The sequence below is a fragment of the Bos grunniens genome, chromosome 3, assembly GCF_055505025.1.
Source record: "Bos grunniens cultivar Pamir isolate PY7600 chromosome 3, Bosgru_T2T1.0, whole genome shotgun sequence".
NCBI classification, from domain to species: Eukaryota; Metazoa; Chordata; class Mammalia; order Artiodactyla; family Bovidae; genus Bos; species Bos grunniens.
The window spans coordinates 86,717,454-86,740,889 of NC_141167.1; the positions used below are offsets into that span (position 1 = coordinate 86,717,454).

The 23,436-nt window shown below is 39.2% G+C and overlaps 2 protein-coding genes across 17 annotated transcripts in view; one reads left to right on the top strand and one right to left on the bottom strand.

Moving 5' to 3' along the window:
* The window catches only part of HENMT1 (HEN methyltransferase 1), a 34,104-nt gene extending 22,400 nt beyond the window's left edge, over window positions 1-11,704 (bottom strand). Inside the window, exon 1 of one of the 5 annotated variants that reach the window (XM_086391540.1) lies at window positions 11,419-11,704. The gene's annotated coding sequence lies outside the window, so the exon portion shown is untranslated. The remainder of the gene's footprint in view (window positions 1-11,418) is intronic. The other 4 variants (XM_086391532.1, XM_086391538.1, XM_086391542.1 and 1 more) reach the window with 4 other exon arrangements.
* On the top strand, window positions 10,902-19,477 carry PRPF38B (pre-mRNA processing factor 38B). 12 transcript variants are annotated; one of them, XM_086391527.1, is made up of 7 exons: window positions 10,902-11,448; window positions 12,167-12,219; window positions 14,302-14,380; window positions 14,649-14,800; window positions 14,877-14,951; window positions 16,976-17,199; window positions 17,447-19,477. In XM_086391527.1, exons 5-7 carry the CDS (start codon window positions 14,940-14,942, stop codon window positions 18,294-18,296), a joined length of 1,086 nt encoding a protein of 361 aa, XP_086247653.1. In that variant the 5' UTR covers window positions 10,902-11,448; window positions 12,167-12,219; window positions 14,302-14,380; window positions 14,649-14,800; window positions 14,877-14,939; the 3' UTR covers window positions 18,297-19,477. The 12 variants fall into 12 exon arrangements, with proteins under 12 accessions (XP_086247653.1, XP_086247649.1, XP_086247651.1 ...); XM_086391523.1 differs by having other exon boundaries at window positions 14,877-14,937; XM_086391525.1 differs by having other exon boundaries at window positions 14,302-14,370.
* Window positions 19,478-23,436: the final 3,959 nt, after the last annotated feature.

Here is a 23,436-nt window from a genome sequence, read left to right on the forward strand (position 1 = left end):
CTAACATGAAATAAATGACTGGGAAGTTATCGGGGATTTCCCTGGTGGTCCAGTGGCTAAGACTCCATGTTCCCAATGTAGGGGGCCCAGGTTTGATCCCTGGCTGGGGAACTAGATCCCACATATCCCAACTAAAATTTCCCACATGTTGCAACTAAGGCCCAGAGTAGCCAAATAAATAAATAAATGTTAAAAGAAGCAGCAGCACAGGAAACAACCCAGACTTATGACCAATGTCTAACTGAGAGGAAGGGGTGGGCAGACTTGTAGGAGCCCTTAACCTATGGGGTCTGACATAATCTCCAGGTAGATCTCGTCAAAGTTAACTTGAACTGTAGGACACCCAGTTGGTGTCTTGAGCATTGCTTGATGGTGTGGAGAAATACCCACCCGACACACATTGCAAACAGTAATCAGAATCCTTAATTACGTTTAGTTTTGTAAGAAATTGCCAAACTGTCTTCCAGAGTGGCCATAACATTTGCCTTTCCATCAACAATGAATGAGAGTTTCTGCTTCTCATCCCATCAGCATTTGGTGTTGTCAGTGTTCTGAATTTAGGCCTCTCTAATAAGTGTATCGGAGAAGGCAATGGCACCCTACTCCAGTACTCTTGCCTGGAAAGTCCCATGGACAGAGGAGCCTGGTGGGCTTCAGTCCACGAGGTCGCTAAGAGTCGGACATGACTGAGCGACTTCACTCACTTTCATGCATTGGAGAAGGAAATGGCAACCCACTCCAGTGTTCTTGCCTGAGATTTCCCAGGGACAGGGGAGCCTGGTGGGCTGCCATCTATGGGGTGGCACAGAGTCAGGCACGACTGAAGCGACTTAGCAGCAGCAGCAGCAATAAGTGTACAGTGGGATTTCCTAAAGACATAATTTTGAACATCTTTTTATATGTTTATTATATATATATATATATAATTTTTATTTTTTTTTTTTACTTTTGGCCACACTACATGGAATGTGGGATCTTAATTCCCTGATCAGGGATCAAACCTGCACCGCCTGCAATGGAAGCTAAGAGTCTTAACCACGGAACTGCTGGGGAAGTCCTTCATATGTTTATTTGCCATCTGCATGTTTTCTTTGTTGTTGTTGTTTAGCCAGTAAGTCATATCCGACTCTTTTGTGACCTCATGGACAATGTGTAGCCCACCAGGCTCCTCTGTCCAAGGGACTTACCAGGCAAGAATACTGAAGTAGTTTGCCATTTCCTTCTCCAGGGGATCTTCTTCACACAGGGATTGATCCCGTGTCTCCTGCATTGTTAGGCGGATTATTTACCACTGAACCACCAGGGAAGCAATATTTTCTTTGGCAAGGTGTCTACTTAGGTCTTTTTCTCATTTTTTAATCAGCTTGTTAATTTTCTTGCTGAATGTTTCATTCTTTGTATATTTTGGATAAAAATCCTTTATCATATATGTCTGGTATTTTCTCCCAGTTTGTGGTTTGTCTACTTGTTCTCTTGATTGCACACATTTTTAAACTGATGTCAAATTTTTCAGCAAATGCTTAAGTGTTTGTAATGGATCTAATTTGCTATGTATTATAAATATTGATGTTGGAAAATAATATTTACACTGCTTTTTAAAAAGTATTCAGTGTGGGACTTATGGGGTGGTCCAGTGGTTAAGACTCTGTGCTTCCACTACAGGGGGCACGGGTTCAATCCCTGGTCAGGGAACTAACATACTGTGCAATGCTACCAAGAAATAAAATTTTTTAAGAAGTGTTCAATGAAATTTAATACTATAACTAACTGATACAATAGTCATTTTAAGACATGAAGTGGGAATGTAAATTGGTACAGCCACTACAGAGAACAGTATGGAGATTCCTTAACAAACTAGAAATAAAACTACCATATGAACCAGCATTCCCACTACTGAGATACACCCTGAGAAAACCACAATTCTAAAAGACACATGTACCCCAATGTTCACTGCAGTATATTTACAAAAGCCGGGACATGGAAGCAACCTAGATGTCCACTGACAGATGAATGGATAAAGAAGCTGTGGTTGAATGTGACTCAGCCATAGAAATAAATGCATTTGAGTCAGTTCTAATGAGGTGGATGAACTTAGAGCCTATTGTACAGAGTGAAGTCAGAAAGAGAAATCGTATATTAATGCATATATATGGAATCTAGAAAAATAGGGCTGAGAAACCTATTTACAGAGAAGAAATGGAGACACAGACATAGAAAACAGACCAGTGGACACAGTGGGAGAAGGAGAGGGCAGGTCAAATTGAGAAAATAACATTACATGTATACATTCTGATGCGTAAAATAGGTAACTAGCAAGAAGCTGCTGTATAATACAGGAAGCCCCCTGGTGCTCTGTGATGGCCTAGAGGGGTGGGGTGGGGTTGGGAGAGGCTCAAGAGAGAGGGGATATATATATATGATTATGACTGATTCACATTGCTGTATGGCAGAGACCACCAAAACATTGCAATTATCCTGCAATTAAAAAAAAAGACACGAAAAAGCTCCATATGAAATAAATTTTATATCAGTCCTCCTTTATCAAGTATTTTCATTCTACTTATAAAATTTTTTCCAAATGACATATTTATGTTCATATATCTTCTAGTGATCACCTTATCATACTTCTCTCTGAACAACTATATATGTTAAAGAAAATAATGTCACTTCCTAGGATTATAAGGCTCTAAGTGTTAATGTTTTTCTTCTATATGACTGTTTTCAACAGTTACTGAAAGTGTGTTAGTCGCTTAGTCGTGTCTGACTCTTTGCAACCCATGGACTGTAGCCCGCCAGGGAGTGGGTTGCTGTTCTGTTCTCCAGGGGATCTTCCCAACCCAGGGATCGAACCCAGATCTCCCACATTGCAGTCAGATTCTTAACCATCTGAGCCACTATTAATGCACAGTTGATCAAAATGGCACATACTATAAATATTGATAAGGGATTATTAAACATGAAAGTAACATTGTATGAGAAATACATCTTTTAATAAGATATATCTTTTTAAACAGTTAGTACATATAGCTGTTTATGAATATTGCTGATTTCTAAGATGGGACACATGGGACTTCCCATGTGGTCCAATGGTTAAGACTCCAGGCTTCCACTGCAGGGGACATGGGTTCAGTCCCTGATCAGGAAACTAAGATCCTGTGCAGCAAGGCAAAAAATAAAAATAAAAAAGATGAGACACAGCGTAATATCAATACTATACTTTTTTTGGTAATTGTGTGCAGTTTGAAGGCTCTTAGTTCCCCAGTGACCAGGGAGTGAACCTGGGCCACCACAGTGAAAGCACCAAGTCCTAACCCCTGGACCACCAGGCAATTCCTGCTATTTTTATCATACTTATATATGTAAGTGCTAAAAACCTTATTCATATAAGCAAGTAGATGGATCTGAAAGGAGATTTGTTATTAGCGTTGTAACTTGATTGTAACTTCCCTGCACGTGGCAGGGATTGAATCCGTGTCCCCTGCATTGGCAGGCAGATTCTTTACCACTGAGCCCCCAGGGAAGCCCCAGAGTTTGTGTTCTTAACAACTGACTATCCTTTTCTTACAGCAACATCCCACTTACATGAAATGATGAAGATAAGGCTTTTTCAGATAACTAGGTGTTAATCATTTAAAACTTAAATAACTAATAATTTTATGTAATTTTTTCTAAAATTTGCATACCTTTTCTAAAATAATCCCATGCCTTCATAACCATAATTTATATAATTCAGGTTCATTCTTATGAATGTTACATTGCATCATGATTACTGCTTCGCCTTTGAATAACACTGATGTATCTTTGAGACACATGTCTATCCTTCTCTGACACGGAGTTAACTGACTTCCTAGACTGTCCTCACATTTATTGAAGACTTTGAATCAGGCTTACTCTCCAAGTGGAACCAATAATTTATTGTTTCTTCATTTAATAAATATTGTATATTGAGAAATATATATGCTTGGTCTTTGTCTTCAGTTCTTAGCACTAGAACTTCTAAAACCCTTGTTAATTTCCTGAGTGATAGGAGTAATAGGAGCATCTTTGTTACAATATTTGGTTCTTAGTCCTCAGTTCCAAAAATAAGAGCTTCTTGTTTTGTTTTCTTTTGTTTTTCTTTTTTTGGCCATGCTGCAGTATTTGCAAGATCTCAGTTCCCCAACCAGAGACTGAATCCAGGCCACAGCAGTAAAAGCCCAGAATCCTAACAACTAGGCCACCAGGAAACTCCCAACAAGAGCCTCTAAGATCCTTCAAATCTCTAGAATGATGAGGGGTTGTTTGTTAGTTTTTTTGGTAAGTATCATTTATATGCTAGTAAATGGCAACCCACTCCAGTGTTCTTGCCTGGAGAATCCCATGGACAGAGGAGCCTGGTGGGCTGCTGTCTATGGGGTCGCACAGAGTCAGACACGACTGAAGCGACTTAGCAGCAGCAGCAGCAGCAGCAAGGTGATTCTCGGAGAAGGCAATGGCACCCCACTCCAGAACTCTTGCCTGGGAAATCCCATGGACGGAGGAGCCTGGTAGGCTACAGTCCATGGGGTTGCGAAGAGTCGGACACTACTGAGGGACTTCACTTTCAATTTTCACTTTCATGCATTGGAGAAGGAAATGGCAACCCACTCCAGTGTTCTTGCCTGGAGAATCCCAGGGACAGGGGAGCCTGGTGGGCTGCCATCTATGGGGTGGCACAGAGTCAGACACAACTGAAGGGACGCAGCAGCAGCAGTAGCAGCAAGGTGATTCTGGTTGGGCCCTTAAATAGCTTCAGATACAAACTGGTTGCCAGATAAACCAAATCAGGTAATTAGAAGGTTGAAACTTTCGGCCCTATCCTGACCTCCTCCCATGGAGAAAAAAATAGCAACCCACTCCAATATTCTTGCCTGGAAAATCCCGTGGATGGAGGAGCCTGGTGGGCTACAGCCCATGGGGTAGCAAATAGTCAGACATGACTGAGCAACTTCACTCTCTTTCTTTCTGACCTCCTTGGCTTATGATTCAATCAAGCATCCCAATGTATCAATAATAGAACTTCACAAAACCTCTAAGTAATGGAGTTCAGAGACCTTCCAGATTGATGAAGACAGCCATGCATCTGTATGCTGGTGCACCCCAAACTCCACTGGGATAGAAGCTTCTGCACTGAGGTCCTTCTAAACTTCACCCTATGCACCTCTTCATCTAGCTATTTCTTTATAATATCCTTTGTAGTAATAAGCAAAGTGTTTCTCTGAGTTCTGTGAGTGGTGATAGTAACTCAGGGAAGGTCAAGGAGGTTGAATAAAGCCTATTTTCTACAAACAAGAAACAAGGGGCACAGAAAGGACTTGCAGCTGGAGAGCCCTACAGGGTCCTGCTCTCATTCACCACTACTTGTGACTGATGCCTAAATTGGGAAGTCATGTGGGACTGAGCCCTTGACCTGTGCAGTATGTGCTAACTCTGAGTAATTAGTGTCAGGACTGCAATTAAATTGTAGGACACATAGTGTACAAAGAGATGAAAAATTGGTTGGTTTGTGGGGGAACCACTAACATTTGGTGTCAGATGTGTTGCAAGCAGTCAGTTTATTTATTTTTATGATTTTTATTTACTTTTGGCTGTGCTGGTACTTTGTTCCTGTGAGGGCTCTTCTCTGGTTGTGGTGAGTGGGGGCTACTCTCTTGTGTGGTGCACAGGCTACTCTCTCGTGAGGTGCACTCGTTGCGGTGACTTCTCTTGTTGTGGAGCATGGGCCCTAGGGCACACGGGCTTCAATATTTGTGGCACGTATGGGCGCAGTGGTTGCAGCCTCCTGGTTCTAGAGCACAGGCTCAATAGTTGTGGCATACGGGCTTCATCGCCCCGCAGCATGTGGGATCTTCCTGGATCAGGAATTGATTGTTTTAGTCTCTCAATTTGTTGAAGAATAATTGATATACATCACTGTGTAAGTTTAAGGCATATAGTAGAATGGTTTGACTTATGTTTATTGTGAAACGATTGACAGGTTCTACTAACACCTGATAATTCTTTTTTTTCCCCCCAAACTTTAAAATTTTTATTTTGTATTGGGATATAGCCAGTTAACAATGTTGTGGTAGTTTCAGGCGAATTGCGAAGGGGCTCAGCCATACATATTCATGTATCTATTTTTCCCCAAACCTAATAATTCTTAAATCTCAATTCATACCTCATCTGATTCATTACTTTGAAGTCATAACCAAGGAAACAGGGATAGCTTTGTCTAACACTTTTGACTATTTATAACAACCTACCAGTAGTATCGGATCTTTATTCTTGGGTACTTTAGTCAATGGCTTCTTTTGTTACTTTAGAATCCTGGTTGTTGTTTTTGTAGTTTGTTTTGAACAATAAAATCTTTAAAATATTAGAACACTTAATTTATGTTTAGTTACATACTGCAATTATTTTAATTATTTATTCATAAATGATACATGTTTATCAAGCACCTTCCACATGCCAGGCTTTTTAAGTAATTGATGGAAACACAAAGGCCCCAGAGTAACCAAAGCAATTTTTAAAAGAAAGAATGAAGTTGGAAGACCTAACCTACTTGATTTCAAAACCTACTATAAAGCTGCAGTAATCAAGGTAGTTTGGTATTGGTGAAAAGATAAAGATCAATGGAACACAGTAGACTTCAAAAGTAGATTCATACATGATGGGTCAGTTGATTTTTGACAAAGATGCTAAAGCAATTCAACAGGGAAGTAAGTCTTTTCAACAAATGGTCCTGGATCAATTAAATAGCCACATGAAAAAAAAAAGAAAGAAAGAAAATCAACTCTACCTTACACAAAATTAACTCAAAATGGATCACAAACCTAAGTATCAATTCTCAAATTATAAAACTTTTAGAAAACATAAGAGAGTCATTTCAATCTTAAAGATGGAAGTGTTTAGAACAAAAAAAAGCACAAATCATCAGCAAAACAAAAATTTTATTTGAAAGACACCATTAGCACAATTAAAAGGCAGGAAACAGACTGAAAATCCTTGCAACACGTGTTTCAAAGGATTTCTATCCAGACCATGTAAAATAAAAATCTTCCAACTCAATAAGACAAACAACCACATAAATAAATGGGCAAAAGACTTGAAGTTACTTCACAACAGAAGGTATATGAATGCTGGTAAGTACCTGACATGATGTTCAACATCTGCAAGGTGACTGTAACATTTTACATCCACACCAGCAAAGTCTTGAGAGTTCCAGTTGCGGGTTAATTGTGTAAATTCTAAAGGGTGTGCAGTAGTATCTCACTGTGGGTTAATTGTGTAAATTAAACCCACAGTGAGATACTACTGCACACCCTTTAGAATGACTAAAATAAAGGAAAAAAAATCCTCATACTAAGTGTTGATGAGTTTATGGGGCAACTGGAACTCTCAAGACTTTGCTGGTGTGGATGTAAAATGTTACAGTCACCTTGCACAACAGTTTGGCTGTTTCTTAAAAAGTTAAACATATACCTATCATATGACTCAGTCAGTCTTATGTCTAGGTATTCACCAAGAGAAACAAAAGCATCTACACAAAGACTAGTACACAAATGTTCATAGTCATAGTGACTTTATTTGTAATAGACAAAACTTAGATATCCACATGCCCACCAGCAGATAACTGGGTAAACAAACAGCAGTAATTCCATACCATGGAATACTACACAGTAAAAAAACAAAACAAGCACACATACAACTGATACAAGCAACAAGGATGAATATAAAAATTATTTCGAGTCAAAGAAGCCAGGTAAAAAGGGAACCTAGTGTATGTGTTTATTTATTATAATTCAAGAAAATGCAAACTAATATATATTGACAGAAGGTGATTGCTAGGGATGGCGATGGAGGGAGAGACTGGATTACAAAAGGACACAAGAGTACTTTGGGGGTGATGTATGATTGTTACCTTGATTGTGATGATAGTTTAACGGGTACTGAGGTAGACCTAAGGGTCCCTCTCAAAGTTCTAACCCTTGAAGTTAGAATTTGAAACCCTAATCCCCAAAGATGATGGTATTAGAAGGTGGAGCCTTTGAGAAGTACTTAAATCATGAGGGAGGAGCCCTCACAAATGGGGTTGGTGCTCTTAGAAATCTGAGAACTTCCACATCACTTCAGTCTTGTGATTACATAGCTAGAAGGGGCCAACCAAGAAGCAGGAAGAGAGTTTTCCCTTGGCCTTGGACTCTTCAGAACTGTAAAAAATAAATTTTTGTTGTTAATACGTTAGTCTGTGATTTTTTTTTATAGCCTGCAAAGACTAAGACAATAAGTGTACATGTATCAAAATGAAGCAAACCAAACTTCCCAGCTTTATCTATGTGCAGTGTAGTATTCCTAAGTTAAATATAACTTTTTAAATGGGGATAATAGTTATACATTCAGGCTGTTTTAGGGATTCATTGAATATGTCAAGCACTTTATCCTAATACCTGATTTGATATTAATACTTAGTTTGATGCCACTGAAACTTTGACATCAAACTTCAATCTCTCTACTAAGCTTTATCACTCAAAGTCTAGAGGTAAATGAATTTTTAAAAGATTAGGATTTGGCAATTAATGTCACTGAGTAAACTTAATAAACTTATTATCAAGGCAAAAAAATACACATAAAGGAAGAACTGGGTTCAAATTTTTTTTCATGCTATTTTTAACAGTAATTCATTAAAATTTGGGATCATCTATTTCCCTTGGGAAGTAAGTCTATACTAATGTATAGAAAAACAAGATCTACTAGGAAGTTAACAACCACTTCTGAAAGCTTTAGTTCTCCGGTATAAATAAAGGAACTAGACAGGATGATTACTTACATACTGTTCAGCTCTAAATACTAATCACTCTAATCATTCATTTCTCATTCATCTTTCCTTGCATTGTCATACCACTGTCTCCTACTAGTTCAACTTCATCCAAGTGTGGATTTTCCCCAGAGTTTCTGTCTTATCCTTTTCCCCTCCTCTTTGTCTAGGCCACTGAACTTAAGATCTCCACCTTCAATTAAGTCAGACAGAGAAGGAAAAATATATAACATCCCTTATATATGGAATCTAAAAAGAAATACAAATGAACTTAGGAAACAGACTCACAGAGAACCAACTTAAGCTTGGGGTGGCGGTAAGAACAGGGGGAAGGAACAGTTAGGGAGCTTGGCATGGACATATACACACTGCTACATTTCAGATGGATAACCACTAAGGACTTACTTTATAGCACAAGGAACTCTGCTCAATGTTCCGTGGCAGCCGGATGGGAGGGGAGTTTGGGGGAGAGTGGATACATGTATAGGTATGGCTGAGTCCCTTCAATGTTCACCCGAAAGGAACACAACACTGCAACAGTCTATATTCCAATACATAATAAAAAATTTAAATACTTAAAAACAAAAACTCCACCTTCAAACTTCCTACTTCAACAGTTTCTAGGCAAGACTAAATGATTAAAGTGTCACAATGAGAAACCAAATGGGATGGAGAATGGAAAATGTCCTTGGATTTTGGCAGTTAGGATAACGATGAGAGCATCCAAGGTTTTGAGTAAGGAGTGCGGCACTTTTCGAAGGATGACTCTGGCAACACTGTGAAGAATGAATTGGAACCAGAGATTATTTGGCATATTAGCATCGAAGGTGACTTTGAAGTCATAGCTGTAACTCTTGGGTTTAAATGCCATTAAATTACTAATGTTTCATCTTGGCATTCCAGGCACTTGCTGCTGCTGCTGCTGCTGCTGCTGCTAAGTCGCTTTCGTGTCCGACTCTGTGCGACCCCATAGACGGCAGCCCATCAGGCTCCCCCGTCCCTGGGATTCTCCAGGCAAGAACACTGGAGTGGGTTGCCATTTCCTTCTCCAACGCGTGAAAGTGAAGTCGCTCAGTCGTATCCGACTCCCAGCGACCCCATGGACTGCAGCCCACCAGGCTCCTCCGTCCATGGGATTTTCCAGGCAAGAGTACTGGAGTGGGGTGCCATTGCCTTCTCCGTCCAGGCACTTAGGTGGTCCAATTCCTATCCAGTCGTTACTCCCCCATAAGTGTATTTCCTGGCCTCGGTCGGCCAGACTACCCCCTACTGAGCTTGATCTTCCTTGCTTCTATGGATACTCAGGCTACTTTCCGTTTATAAAACTGCCCAGTCCATGAATACTTGCACAAACTTTACTGCCTTTTTTAGCCTTCTCTTAGCTCCCAAACACCATAAATCTTCTCTAGGTTAACAGTAGCTTTTGAAAAGTGAGACCGATTCTGACTCATTTTCACACCCACCAGCTTCTTCCACCTCTTCCTCCCCCAGTCAGAGTGCATCGGCAGAATGGAAGTACTCAAATAGAAGTCACGTAACAAAACGGCGCTACAGGTACAGCAGCTCTTTTAATGCTAAAATGCCTTTTTTTCTTTTTTAAACAGTCCAGTAAAATGTTATCTCGACCTTATTGTTGAATAAATTTAGGCTCCAATAATAAGACCTCTGGTCAGACACTACAGCCTGGCGGACGACTTTGCATCGGTATCACATGAATGAATGCGGTCCTATCAGAGAATACGAAAACTGTGAACCCAAGAGACTGCACTGGAATCACGAGTCACGAATTTGCAAGCACACAGCCCTCCGAACGCCTTCCCGCTCAGCTTCCGAAAGGAGAAACCCGGGCCGCAGTCCAACATACAGACCAGACCGACAACCCCCTCCCCTGGCAGCCAAATCCCCAGTGTTAGTCTCCTAAGAGCTGGGCAATGGAGGCCAGCGCCGCGACAGCAGTGCGCGCGGAACTCGCGGAACTAGGAAGAGGAATCTCGAGCCCACCTGGGCGTCTCTGACTGGCCGTCGGCTAAGCTTGGAATTCTGGGGCGTGTTGCGTCACATCCGCCGGGGCCGCCATCTTGCTCCCAGGGGCAGTTGGCGGAAGAGAGCGCGCTCCCAGGCCGCCGGCTCGGTGTCTGCTTGGAGTTCTCGAGGCCCGCGATTCGGCGTCTGCTCTCGACCAGGGGTCCGTCTCTTACGTCCCGGTTGCCCTCCCTCACCCAGCTGGGGGACAGCGAGGCGGCCCCCTCTTCGACGGCGTTCCATGGAGTAGGGTCCCGGACCGTTGTCCCGAAGAGCGAGATCGAGCTTGGCCGCCTCCCCCTTCCTTCTCCCTCCCTCTTTCCTTCCGCCGCAACATGGCTAACAACAGCCCCGCGCTGACAGGCAACTCGCAGCCGCAGCACCAGGCGGCAGCGGCCGCAGCCCAGCAGCAGCAGCAGTGCGGCAGCGGCGGCACCACCAAGCCGGCAGTCTCGGGCAAGCAGGGCAATGTGCTGCCGCTGTGGGGCAACGAAAAGACTATGAACCTCAACCCCATGATCTTGACCAATATCCTGTCGTCGCCTTACTTTAAAGTGCAGCTGTACGAGCTCAAGACTTACCACGAGGTGGTGGACGAGATCTACTTTAAGGTACGAAGCGTCTAGACTTGGCGGGGTGGGGGGGATGTTAAGTTCCGAGGAAGGGGTATGGAGGAAACGGGCGGAGGCGGCCCTCCAGGTCTGATGATCTGTAGATGAGGAAAGGTTGAACGGAGGGGGAGCTGTGGCTTGTAGTTTGCCAGGGAGGGGTCAAACCGGGGCCGCCCTCTCATTTCCTTTTCAGATTTTTAGGGCCGGGAGAGCCCGCCGCCATTGATCTTTCTCTTCCCCCAACCTCCTGCCCGCCCCTGGGGGAGTTGGGACGGGAGGACTAGGGGAGAGGAGAAACGAGTAACTGAAGCCTCTCCAGTTTACAGTTTAAATTTCTTTCTTTTGACGTGGATCTGCTTAGCGCCAACTTGTTGGTGCTTCTCCCGCTTACCCCGGGCCAGTTCATGTATTGACTTCAATGTTGGCCTCGTGTTGTTGGTATTCACTATCCGGACAGGGAAATGGTCAGTGTGTGTGTCGGGTGGGTGGGAGGGTCGAGGGTGGAGAGGTGCAAGTGGAAAAGATGTACCGAAGGCCTGGAAATTTTAGCAGCAGGAAGTCAGGAGTGAGTGGTTACAGTCACCTGTGCGTTGGGCTTATTTAGAATTATCTGGGCCCTGGGCTTCTGCGGCAGGGTCGGTGCTGGCTTGGCTGTGCTGGGGAGCTCACCTGGCGCCTCCTCACTGCACTCTTGTCTCAGTTCTTGTTTCGTTAGCAGGATTGACTCAGTCTTGCAGCGAGGCTCGGAGCAGCCCAGGGTCGCAGGTAGAGGTATGCATTATTAATCATGCTCAATCGCCATAAATGCATTTCCCGGGTTACATGAACGGCTACTTAGATTTTTTTTTTTTTTTTTGACCATTGGTTTTGGTCTTTTCCTCACGATTTTGGTAGGCTTTCTCCATTTACCTAAAAATTATGTAGTTTTTAAAAATTATCTTCCAGGCCTCCTAAGGTAAACTTATACTATTAAAGAATATCAGTAAATCTTAAAGGTCTTTAAATACTTAAACTAAGACATCTGACATAATACAACACGTTTTGTCTGTATTAACTCCTAAAAACCACTTGACAGACCACATAAAGTATCTTCCCTGATCTGAACATATCTGTAGAGGTCTTAAGAGAGGAAATTTTCCTTATTCGCCTTCAGGTTACGTTTTTTTCCACCTTTTCCCCTAATAAGTGAATAGCTTATTAAAGGATTTTGAGATTCTAGTTGGTTTTGATAAGAGATCTTATTTTGAGAATATAGTTCAACTTTGGGTATATAAAGTAAATGAAATTTCGGTGTACTCTTAATAAAGTATTGTAAGTAATTGTAATATTGTGAACTAGATTTTTTTTTTTTTTTAAGGTAAGGCCTTTTTCAGTGTGGATACAATGTGGTGAATATTTAACCCTTATTCAGTTGAGGTCGGGTTCCTGCTTTTTGTGGCAGGTTCTGTTTAATAACCTAGGCAAATGTTAATAAAATTGAGGGAAAAGCTTGTTTTCAAATTTTACATACTGTGTCTTGAAACACTCAAGATTCTACTACAAATTATTTAAATTTAATTATAAAATTGAAGGCTCGGGTTTTGTTATCCAGATGAAATAATCATTGAAATATATAGGCTTCCTATTTTGTAAGTCGATTTTGTATGGCATCTACCCCTTTGGTTAGCCTTTAAGGAATTGAAACATCTCTTCACAGCAAGGTGGGGGGAAGGAAATAAAACTCTAAAGCAGTGCAGCTTAGTCCACTGAGCAAAATAGTGTAGTGTTTACATTTAAATGCATGCTTTTCTGTCTGAGTCACTGACAAGGACTGTTTCATGTAATAATGGATGGGTGGAAGTAAAATTTTAGAAATATGTAGTAAAAGAACAGGATTTCAAAACCATTTGGTTTTGTTTCAAGTTAAGAAACTAATATGGATCTTATTTTTCCAAAACACCTTTGTTATATCTGTTGTACAGCTAATCTTTCTTTGCTGTTTTTAGGTGAAATATATTGTTTTTATAGGGTGCCCCACTTTAGCAAAGATCTGTATCTTTGAATATACTTGACAATGCAAGTTATACTTACTGTTTCTGACCCAGTTTATATTTTGGGGGAAAATTGAATTGGTTCACATAATCAGGCTGAAAATATACAGTAACTAGAATAATCTGTGTGTAGGTATGGCCTTTGTAATTTCATCTTTAGTCAAAAATGAACATAATGCTTGATCATGGTTTTAAAAAAATGTGTAAATATAAAGTTTCATGATTTTGCTTCAGAAGTAATTTGTTACTACTTTAGCATACTTCATTTTTTCTTTTTTGTATTTTTTAAATTCTTTCAAGTTTTTTCTTTATTTTATAATGTGGTATTTTAAATCACCACGAAATTGAAATATTAAGGGTATTTTAAAGTTTTTTTTTTTTAATACTTAAACTTTGTTAATACTTTCTGCTATAAGTTGGGGCTTTAATCCATTTTAAAATGAGGATTTTTATTTTTTTAAGTAATTCATAATACAAAATTGAATATCAATTTTTAAGTGTGTAAGACTAGAAATTTCATATCTCCACCTGTATCTGCTTCCTACAAAGCTAGTTTAATGGGATTTCTGCTGTGTAAAGTTATTGAGGTTTTGTTAAACCCTAGGTTGCTTTATTGGTGCTATTTAAAATAAATATCTAAGCAGTTTTCAGAAATGGTTTACATACTTTAAAATGTATGTAAACAAAACATATACATCATGTCAAAATGCCCAACTTCCACACTTTTGGAAGAGCTGCTCTGTTATGGATTGGGGTTTACTTGAATCATTTTTTAAAAATTCAAAGCATGAATGTTTGTTGTGTTTCTCTTTTCTATTTTCAGGTCACGCATGTTGAACCATGGGAGAAAGGAAGCAGGAAAACAGCTGGTCAAACAGGGATGTGCGGAGGGGTAAGTAGAAGTACGTGCATTTTTCAGTTTTTCTGTGTCTAATAACTAAGTTTATATTTGGAAAACTAAAAGTTTGTCAATTACATACCAAGTTACAATTAATGTTTTTTAAAAATCTAAATTCAAGTGTTCCTTGGGGTTAGAAAAGCTTTTTTTTTTTTAATGGTCTATTCTCAGTTCTGGATTATATCTTGTATTAATACCTAACAGGATTAATCAATTGGTATTAAGTATCTCTGTTAATTACTTTACCACTTTCTTAATTCTTTCCCTTAAAGGTTCGAGGTGTTGGAACAGGAGGAATTGTTTCTACAGCTTTTTGCCTGTTATACAAATTATTTACTCTGAAATTAACTCGCAAGCAAGTGATGGGTCTTATAACACACACAGACTCTCCATATATTAGAGCCCTTGGATTTATGTATATAAGGTGAGCATACATTTCTCTACATTTTCAATATCTTATTTTAATTGACTTAGGCTTAATCAGTCTTTTGTGATTCTAGGTACACACAGCCCCCTACAGATCTGTGGGACTGGTTTGAATCCTTCCTTGATGATGAAGAGGTATGTCAACAAGGGTAATAATTAATTTTCTTCTGATTATTCTTTTTTAATATTTTTTATTTATTGATGATTTAACATCTTCCAGAATTTTCTGTACCTAAACTTATTTCACTCACATACTTTTGGAATTAATGTCCTGTTACTAAAATTAGGGTGGATTTTATATGTCTTAGGTTAAATTTTTTAAGTCTTGTTTTCACATTTTTAAATTGTTTAGATTTATTTTGCTAACTATTGAAAGTTTTCTCTTCCTAGTTGTGTTCTGTGTATTGATCTTGACTTGTACAGTTGATAGTGACTTTTTAGTTGGCCATGTTCAAGATTGAGGTGGTAAGACATGCACATAGAAATAGTAATTATTGCTTTTTTTTACATGTATATTCTGGGACTTTTCGGTTTTTTACCCTATAACTTCCTCCAAATAGTAATATTTCCATTTGCATAGAAGTGCAGAATTTTAGAGCTACGTGGAATTTAAATAGGGTGAGGGTTTAGATAACTTGTTCAACATGATCAGACTATTTCAGTCCCAGCTTTCTAACTCTTACTATACTATATATGTTTACAGAAAGAAACCTCTCTTTAGTAGTTCAGAATTTTTTTTTTAATGTAAAACTTAGCATTCAAGCTTAAGTTTGAACTTGTTACATTTGTTCAGAAAGTACTTCAGAAGACATTACTGTGTCAGATTTAAATCATACATGTATTAAAGTCCAAAATCACAAAAAGACCTTAATAATGATCAGTGTCCATATATCTATCCCCACCATTACACTTTGTTTTAAGGTTCATAAAGTAAACTGAGTGGTGTTTTAGTAGTCCTATTTAAAGTGTATCCAAAGAATTGGTTGTATTAAAGGATAGTCCTAATGGAAATCTTTCTGGTGTGTTTTTATTACTACACGCACAACTAAAAAAATCTCACTCATATAGACATGGAGAATTTTTCTCTGCACATTTTTTTTTTGGTAAACAGGCAATTTACAGTCTGTTTATTATCTCGGAAGAGGCCAAAAGTGTGTTAGATGATAAGTCACAATCTTTAAAGTTTTTTCTTTTTAGATAAGATTTTTCAGGCTAGGGCGCTTCTCCTTTCTATATTTAAAAAGCATGTCCCGCTTCATAATTGGTATTAGGTTTGTTTCTGAATGCTTCTGTTTAATCTGTTTTTTATTGTATTTACAAACCTGAGGCTTTCTATTTAAGCTAACTTATTGTTTTCTTCCTTAGATATCTGCAGCGATTATATTTGGAAATACTGTATATCTGAACACTTAAATGTGTGTGAGTGCAAGCAGTTTTACCTTTAGCTCTTGTTTTCCTGTTTAGATAACAAATCTCACTTTCCTTGTGTGCTTGCACTATAGGTTTGGGACTGACAATAGCTGACTAACATGTCCTGAGCTGTGAGAGGGCATAGCAAGAAGGCCTTCATGCGGTAATGACCCTTTTCAGAGACAATGGTCATCATGGATTATGCGTTTCCAATTATTTGTTTATTTATTTATTTTCTACATAACTCTAAATTAGAAACCTCACTGCTTCATGGCAGTTGGTTTGCTATTGCTTCCAGTTTTATTAGGGCTTCATTTTATATTAGAGCTGTTAAAAGATAATCTTTAGACAGGAACTGTTTAAAGTAGTTCATATGTAGCTAGGTTACACCGCTAGGAACAATGTATGCAAACGTGTCCACAGAAATAAAATGTATAGTTAGTAGGTATGTGGAATGTAAATTTGATTGTTCCAAATAGTCTAGTAATGTAAGGGGGTGTTTCATATTCTTTTTTAACTGAGAGAGGTCACTTCTCTTTCTGTCCATGAGGTTGCAGGGTTTGTTCTCACCTGCATGCACACACTGAGCCCAGATATTTCTGTGTATCATTCATTACCAGATTAGAAAGGTACACAAATTGAAATTTTTCTGTTAGAATTTTTTTGTATTTGAGATTCCAAAGATGGTTATATTTTTTATAGTATTCTTGTATTTATTGAGATAAATTTTTTGACGGCCAGGATATCTTTTGTGTTTCTGTAGGACCTAGATGTGAAGGCTGGTGGAGGCTGCGTAATGACCATTGGTGAAATGCTGCGATCTTTTCTCACAAAACTGGAGTGGTTTTCTACTTTGTTTCCGAGAATTCCAGTTCCAGTTCAGAAAAATATTGATCAACAGATTAAAACCAGGCCAAGGAAAATCAAGAAGGACGGAAAGGAAGGCACTGAGGAAATAGACAGACATGCTGAGCGCAGACGCTCAAGGTAATGTAACCCTTGAGCTACTGTAGCTTTAAAACGTGCTTTACGCAAAAGTTCTTGGAAATTAGTATCACATTCTTAGGTATAATTTGTCATCTTTTCCCCATTTTCTACCCTTAAGGGCATGTTCAACAAATTATGCATCTGTAAATGAGAACAGGCAGATATTTTGCTTAAATTATTCTTGGTGGGTAACACTTATGTTTTATTCAATTTTTTTCTCCCCTTCCTCCTTTTTCCTGAATATTAGGTCTCCAAGGAGATCACTGAGTCCACGAAGGTCCCCAAGAAGATCCAGAAGTAGAAGCCATCATCGAGAAGGCCATGGGTCTTCTAGTTTTGACCGAGAATTAGAAAGAGAGAAAGAACGCCAGCGACTAGAGCGTGAAGCCAAAGAAAGGGAGAAAGAAAGGCGAAGATCCCGGAGCATTGATCGGGGACTAGAACGCAGACATAGCAGGAGTAGGGAAAGACATAGAAGCCGTAGTCGAAGTCGTGATAGGAAAGGGGATAGAAGGGACAGGGATCGAGAAAGAGAGAAAGAAAACGAGAGAGGTAGAAGACGAGACCGTGACTATGATAAGGAAAGAGGTAATGACCGAGAAAAGGAGCGATCACGAGAACGGTCCAAGGAGCGGAGAAGTAGGGGTGAGGTAGAAGAAAAGAAACATAAAGAAGACAAAGATGATAGGCGACATAGAGATGACAAAAAAGATTCCAAGAAAGAGAGAAAACATAGTAGAAGTAGGAGCAGAGAAAGGAAACATAGAAGTAGGAGTAGAAGTAGAAACGCAGGGAAACGAAGTAGAAGCAGGAGCAAAGAGAAATCAAGTAAACATAAAAATGACAGTAAAGAAAAATCAAACAAACGAAGTAGAAGTGGCAGTCAAGGAAGAACTGACAGTGTTGAAAAAAGAAAACGAGAACATAGCCCCAGCAAAGAAAAATCCAGGAAGCGTAGCGGAAGCAAAGAACGTTCCCACAAACGAGATCACAGTGATAGCAAGGACCAGTCTGACAAACGTGATCGCCGAAGGAGCCAAAGCATAGAAACAGAGAGCCAAGAAAAACAACATAAAGACAAAGAGGAGACTGTGTGACAATTTTTTTGTAAAAGTGGATCACATTGAATCCTATAAACGTTGGATTAAATCTGCTTTTTTTTTCCTCCCAAGTTGAGATTGTGCAGTAGTTACGCACTCTTCAAGCTCCCTGTAGGCTGCATTTTCATTTCCTCTTTGTGTAGGGAAGTGCCTTTGTAATCCCATTTATTGCATTGATGTCTTCACCCAATTGTTGAGTTTGATACATGATGCACAGATTGTTCTTGCATTTTATTGTTTAACTGTTTTTGAGATGTACAGTCTGTACATATGTCCTGAAAATGTTTTAATTCCTTTGGCATGGTTGCCATGTTGGTTAAATTTGTATAAGGCAATAAACTGCCACTAATTCTATTTTTGTTTTGTAGGTGTGGGATTATGGTTTGTGTACTGAAGTTAGCATGGCTGTGCTTTTCGTAATAGAATGCTAAAGACTTTGAAAATGGATCTAGGATGTCTATTATAGGAGAATTAACATGCTTTCAGTGTACATGAAGGCAGCAGTTTTAGGATTAACATTCTTGCCCACTGTATATTGTCTTGGAAGGCTCTTGTTAATATGTTAAACCTAATAGTCTCTACAGTTAACTTTAGAGAGAATTTATGAGAAGTTAGTTTCTGATGCAGAGGCTTCAATTAGGCTGTGATTTGATCAAAAGTCCTTTTAGCATTCTACCTCAAAGGGACACTGTTAGTATGCCTAAAATTGATTCACTTAGTTTTCCTTTTTTATTTGAAAAAAATACATGACATGTAATCTTTTTCTTGAATTTTTCAGATTTTAAAGTACTATATTAAAGGAGAGATTAATGTCTAAAGCCTAGCATTCTTACAGCAACCCTATACTAACGTGAGATTGGGAGAGGGTGGGGCAGGTGAGTAGAGAAATGGGTATAAGCCTCAAGCTTCCAAAGTGTTTTTATAAATGGAAAATACTTAAATTATGAAACAGCTTGATATAGTGTCCTTTTTTTAAATTCAAAACTTTTTTTATTGAAAATGAAGATTGCTGTTTGAGTTTTTAAACTTAATCTAGAAGAGAGAAGTATTAAAAGTAATGCTTTGCTGCATTATTTAAGATTATCAGCAAATTATTTGATAGATTGTTCTTATGACTTGTATTCTGATTACAAAGAACGATCATGAGTGTGGAATAAATTACTGGATTAAATCCTTTATCCTGGGTGTTGGCTTCCCCCTTTTGTTAACTTTATTGTGGAAATAGATACAATGTTAGTAGAGTCACACTTTGAGCAGAAGGATATCTTAGTGCCCAAATGATAAGTGAATTTTAAATGTGTAGATGAAATTAGACATACATGATGGCCAGCAATATTTACTAGAGTTCTTAATAACAGTTCCCTTTATCCTTGGGTGTTACTTGCATCAATAGGTTGTTTTTGGTTTGAATAATTAGTTTCACATCAGAGGTCCTTATTGCAGGACTTTGCAATTAGGTTATATATTAGAATCATTTAAAATTTGGACTTGAAAGAGCTTTTAAAAATAACTCTTCCAATTCTTATAACAGAGGCCCAAAGATCAGCCATTGACAGGACTATAAGGGAGTCTTCTAACAGTATTAACTGACCATATTAACATTTGTTTTCTCTCACTATTCATATTGGCCAGTGAGATGGCACTCAGATGCCACCTTGCAAAAAACCATTAAATGGGACAAAGTACATTTGGCAGAGTTCTTCATATGTGGGCTTAACATTTGTACTTATTTAACTTGAGAAAAACCTCATTAAATGAAGGAATTCTAAGAAAATACTCTTAAGAGTAGAATATTCAATGATCTTTTAAGCTGAGTATCAAGTGAATGAACACTAGATAGGTAGAAATTAGAAAACTTCCTGAATGATGAAAGCCAGTAGATTTAACAAATATTTAGCATACCTAAATGGATGGTGCTACTCTTTTGAATATAGTTAATTTGGTGGTGTATTTTGGTAAAACATGGAAAGAATTTATTTCAAATAGAAGTGAAAATATCACTGCATTTAGTTTCCTGTCATTTTGCTTTTGAGCATTTTGATATATAGGAAAACATGTAAATAATACTAATTAATGCCAGACATATGCCTGACTTAATTCGGAGAATAGCTTTCTAAAAGACTGAAAACAAGTGGCTCTGAAAGACATCTCAGGATTGTTTCTTGCAATTTTTGAGAAAACTTATTAAAAAGCTTTTGATAGAGCTTAATATAATTAGCAGTATAATCAGCCTCTCTGCAGTTTTCTCAATTTACTAAAATTTCATTTTTCCATGTATTATCTTGCATCTGTTTTCTAATGTTCAGTTTGCAATTAAATCCAATACATGAGCTAGTATGTTATTAGTCTTAAGATTTTAATACAAAATTTACATTTTAATACCTCCCGATTTATAATCTATTAGTTGGGTTTAGTTTCTTACATCCTCTAAGGCAGTAGTCCTTAACCTGAGTCATAGACTTCTTTTTTGGAATCTAATGAAACGTACAGATTATGTCTAGAAAAATAAAAAGGGTTCTAAAATTCACTCGTAATTTCAAAAGAACTACAGTTGTTCCATTCCTTTCCTTTTTTTTTTTTTAAGCTGTGTTTAAAAAAACAGTATTATGTAGTTGGTAATGAACAACACATTTGGGACCTGAGAGTGTCAACTCAGTCATGTCTGACTCTTTATAGCCCACCAGGCTCCTTTGTCCATGGGATTCTCCAAGCAAGAGTACTGGAGTGGGTTGCCATTTCCTCTTCCAGGGGATCTTCCTGACCCAGAGATTGAACCCACATCTCCCTCACTGGCAGGCAGGTTCTTTACCACTAGTGCCCCTTGGAAAGCCCAAGAAGAAAGGCTTCCCTAACTGGGAATTGAATCACCCAGGCAGTGGTGAATGCACCGAATCCTAACCACTAGAGCATAGGGAGCATTTGATAGTCTTAAAATTCCTTCATCTCATCGTGAAATCTTGAACTTTACAAATAGTTCTGAGGTGGCATTTTCACTTTAGGATAATTGGCCGTCAGCGTTTGTTACTGCAGGAAACATGGCAACATGAATACAACCAACTGAAAAACATCACCATCGTAGCTGACTTAAAATCCATTAGTCTTGTTTCCCAGAGCATTGATGTTACATTTCTATTTCATAATAATGATCCATAATGTATTGCACAGGTAAAATTACTCAGGTTGGGGGGGTATGTGTGTATGTGTTAGTCACTCAGTTGTGTCTAACTGCGACCCCATGGACTGTAGCCCATCAGGCTCCTCTGTTCATGGGATTCTCCAGGCAAGAATACTGGAGTGGGTTGCCATTCCCTTTTCCAGGGAATCTTCCAGATCCAGGGATTGAACCCAGGTCTCTTCCTGTAGTTCGGTAGGCAGATTCTTTACTGATTGAGAAGCAGGGTGGTGTCTAAAGTGAGTTAAACTTGAATTATTCAACAACTGACCTCTTTTGCATTTCATATAATACAAGCCATGACATTTTATTATAAGAATCAGGAAAGATAATTTCATGGCAGTCCAGTGGTTAGGACTCTGTGCTCTCACTGCCTAAGGCCTGGAGTCAATCACTGGTTGAGGAACTAAGATCCTACAAGCTGCTTGGTATGACCAAAAAAAATTCAAAAAAGTAATCAGCTTCCCTGATCAGCAAATACCTAAAGTCCAGTAATCTATACAGTGGGCTTTCCTTTGTTAGTACTTTTTTCAGCCATTGGGAAGCTGAATTATTTCTCTATTGAGTCCGTGGATTTAGCTGACACCCACAAATAAATTCTTAACATTTTGAATAAACAATGTAAGTGAAAACAAAAATATGACAGTGCTTGCTGAGCAAATGCAAGAGAAATACTCTTGCCTTCTCTTCCTACCCTCCTATTTAGAAATTCTGAAATCACCAGTTGCTTGCTACTCAGGAGGGCCAAAAGAGATTTCTTAGATGCTGAACTCATCCACCCAGTCCAAGTACTGGTTCAGTGAACATTTCTTCCTGAATAAATTGTTCTATCTCTGACCCCTGTTCTGGTAAACTGAGTTACATTGAGCCTTGTAGGACTACCACTGATTTATGGGTCAATTACCTATTTCCTAGCTGCTAAATCCACCCGTCATTGCTCTGCTTTGTAATAACAGGATCTGAGCCCTTCAGGTACTTCTCTTGCTTGTTGGCAAGTTTTGTTAAGCTTGTCAATGGATGCTGGAGGCTTGCTGCAGAAAGAAGGCACTTCTCTTTGTGGTTCTGATATTTTTTTTCTTTTGCAGTGTAGGGGCCTGTGGCATGTAGGACACCCAGTGTTGCCTCACAGGAGGGGTTTCCCAGCAAGCCCACTGGTCCCCCTGCCAACTTCCAGCCTGTCTTGCTGGTGCTCCAGCTGGCAACTTCCCAGTGGGTGGCTTCCTAACTAGTTTCATTGACACCTCCTCTCAAGCCCTGGATCTCAGTGGATCACAGCCACGCCCTCTCCAACAAAATCTGGATCTCAGCCTTGCAATGGAAATTTCTTCCAGATTTTCTCTTAAGTCCCCTTCCTTAGCCCTAGAGGCAGTGACTGCTCCTATAGCCACTATTTCTGTATTCTTAAGAGCTTTCTTTACCCTTAGTAGCCCTGTTACTGGTTAGTAATTCTTTATATAAAATTTTCCTTGTTCAAATTACTGTGTGTTTTCTCTCTCCTGACTGGACCCTGACTGATACATTAATAGTAGATTAAGATACCAGTCATAAGGGTGCCACTTCATTAGGTTGGTTGGTAACTCCTGATGTAGTCTGGTATGAAGGAGTCAATCGAAGAAGTATGTTGAGAATTATGTAAGTGAATCATACTGACTCCTGAGAACTAAGAATTGTTCAGTCCTTAGAAGAATGGAAAAGACTTGTAGAGTTGTCATCATGAAGATGCTCATGTGAAAGGGATACCATGATAAACAACTTTCCTGAATCTCCCTTGCTTCTGGCTGACTTTCTTGTGTTTTTTTGTTTTCCGTTATGCTATGCTATGCTATGCTAAGTCGATTCAGTCGTGTCCGACTCTGTGCGACCCCGTAGACGGCAGCCCACCAGGCTCCCCCGTCCCTGGGATTCTCCAGGCAAGAACACTAGAGTGGGTTGCCATTTCCTTCTCCAATGCATGAAAGTGAAAAG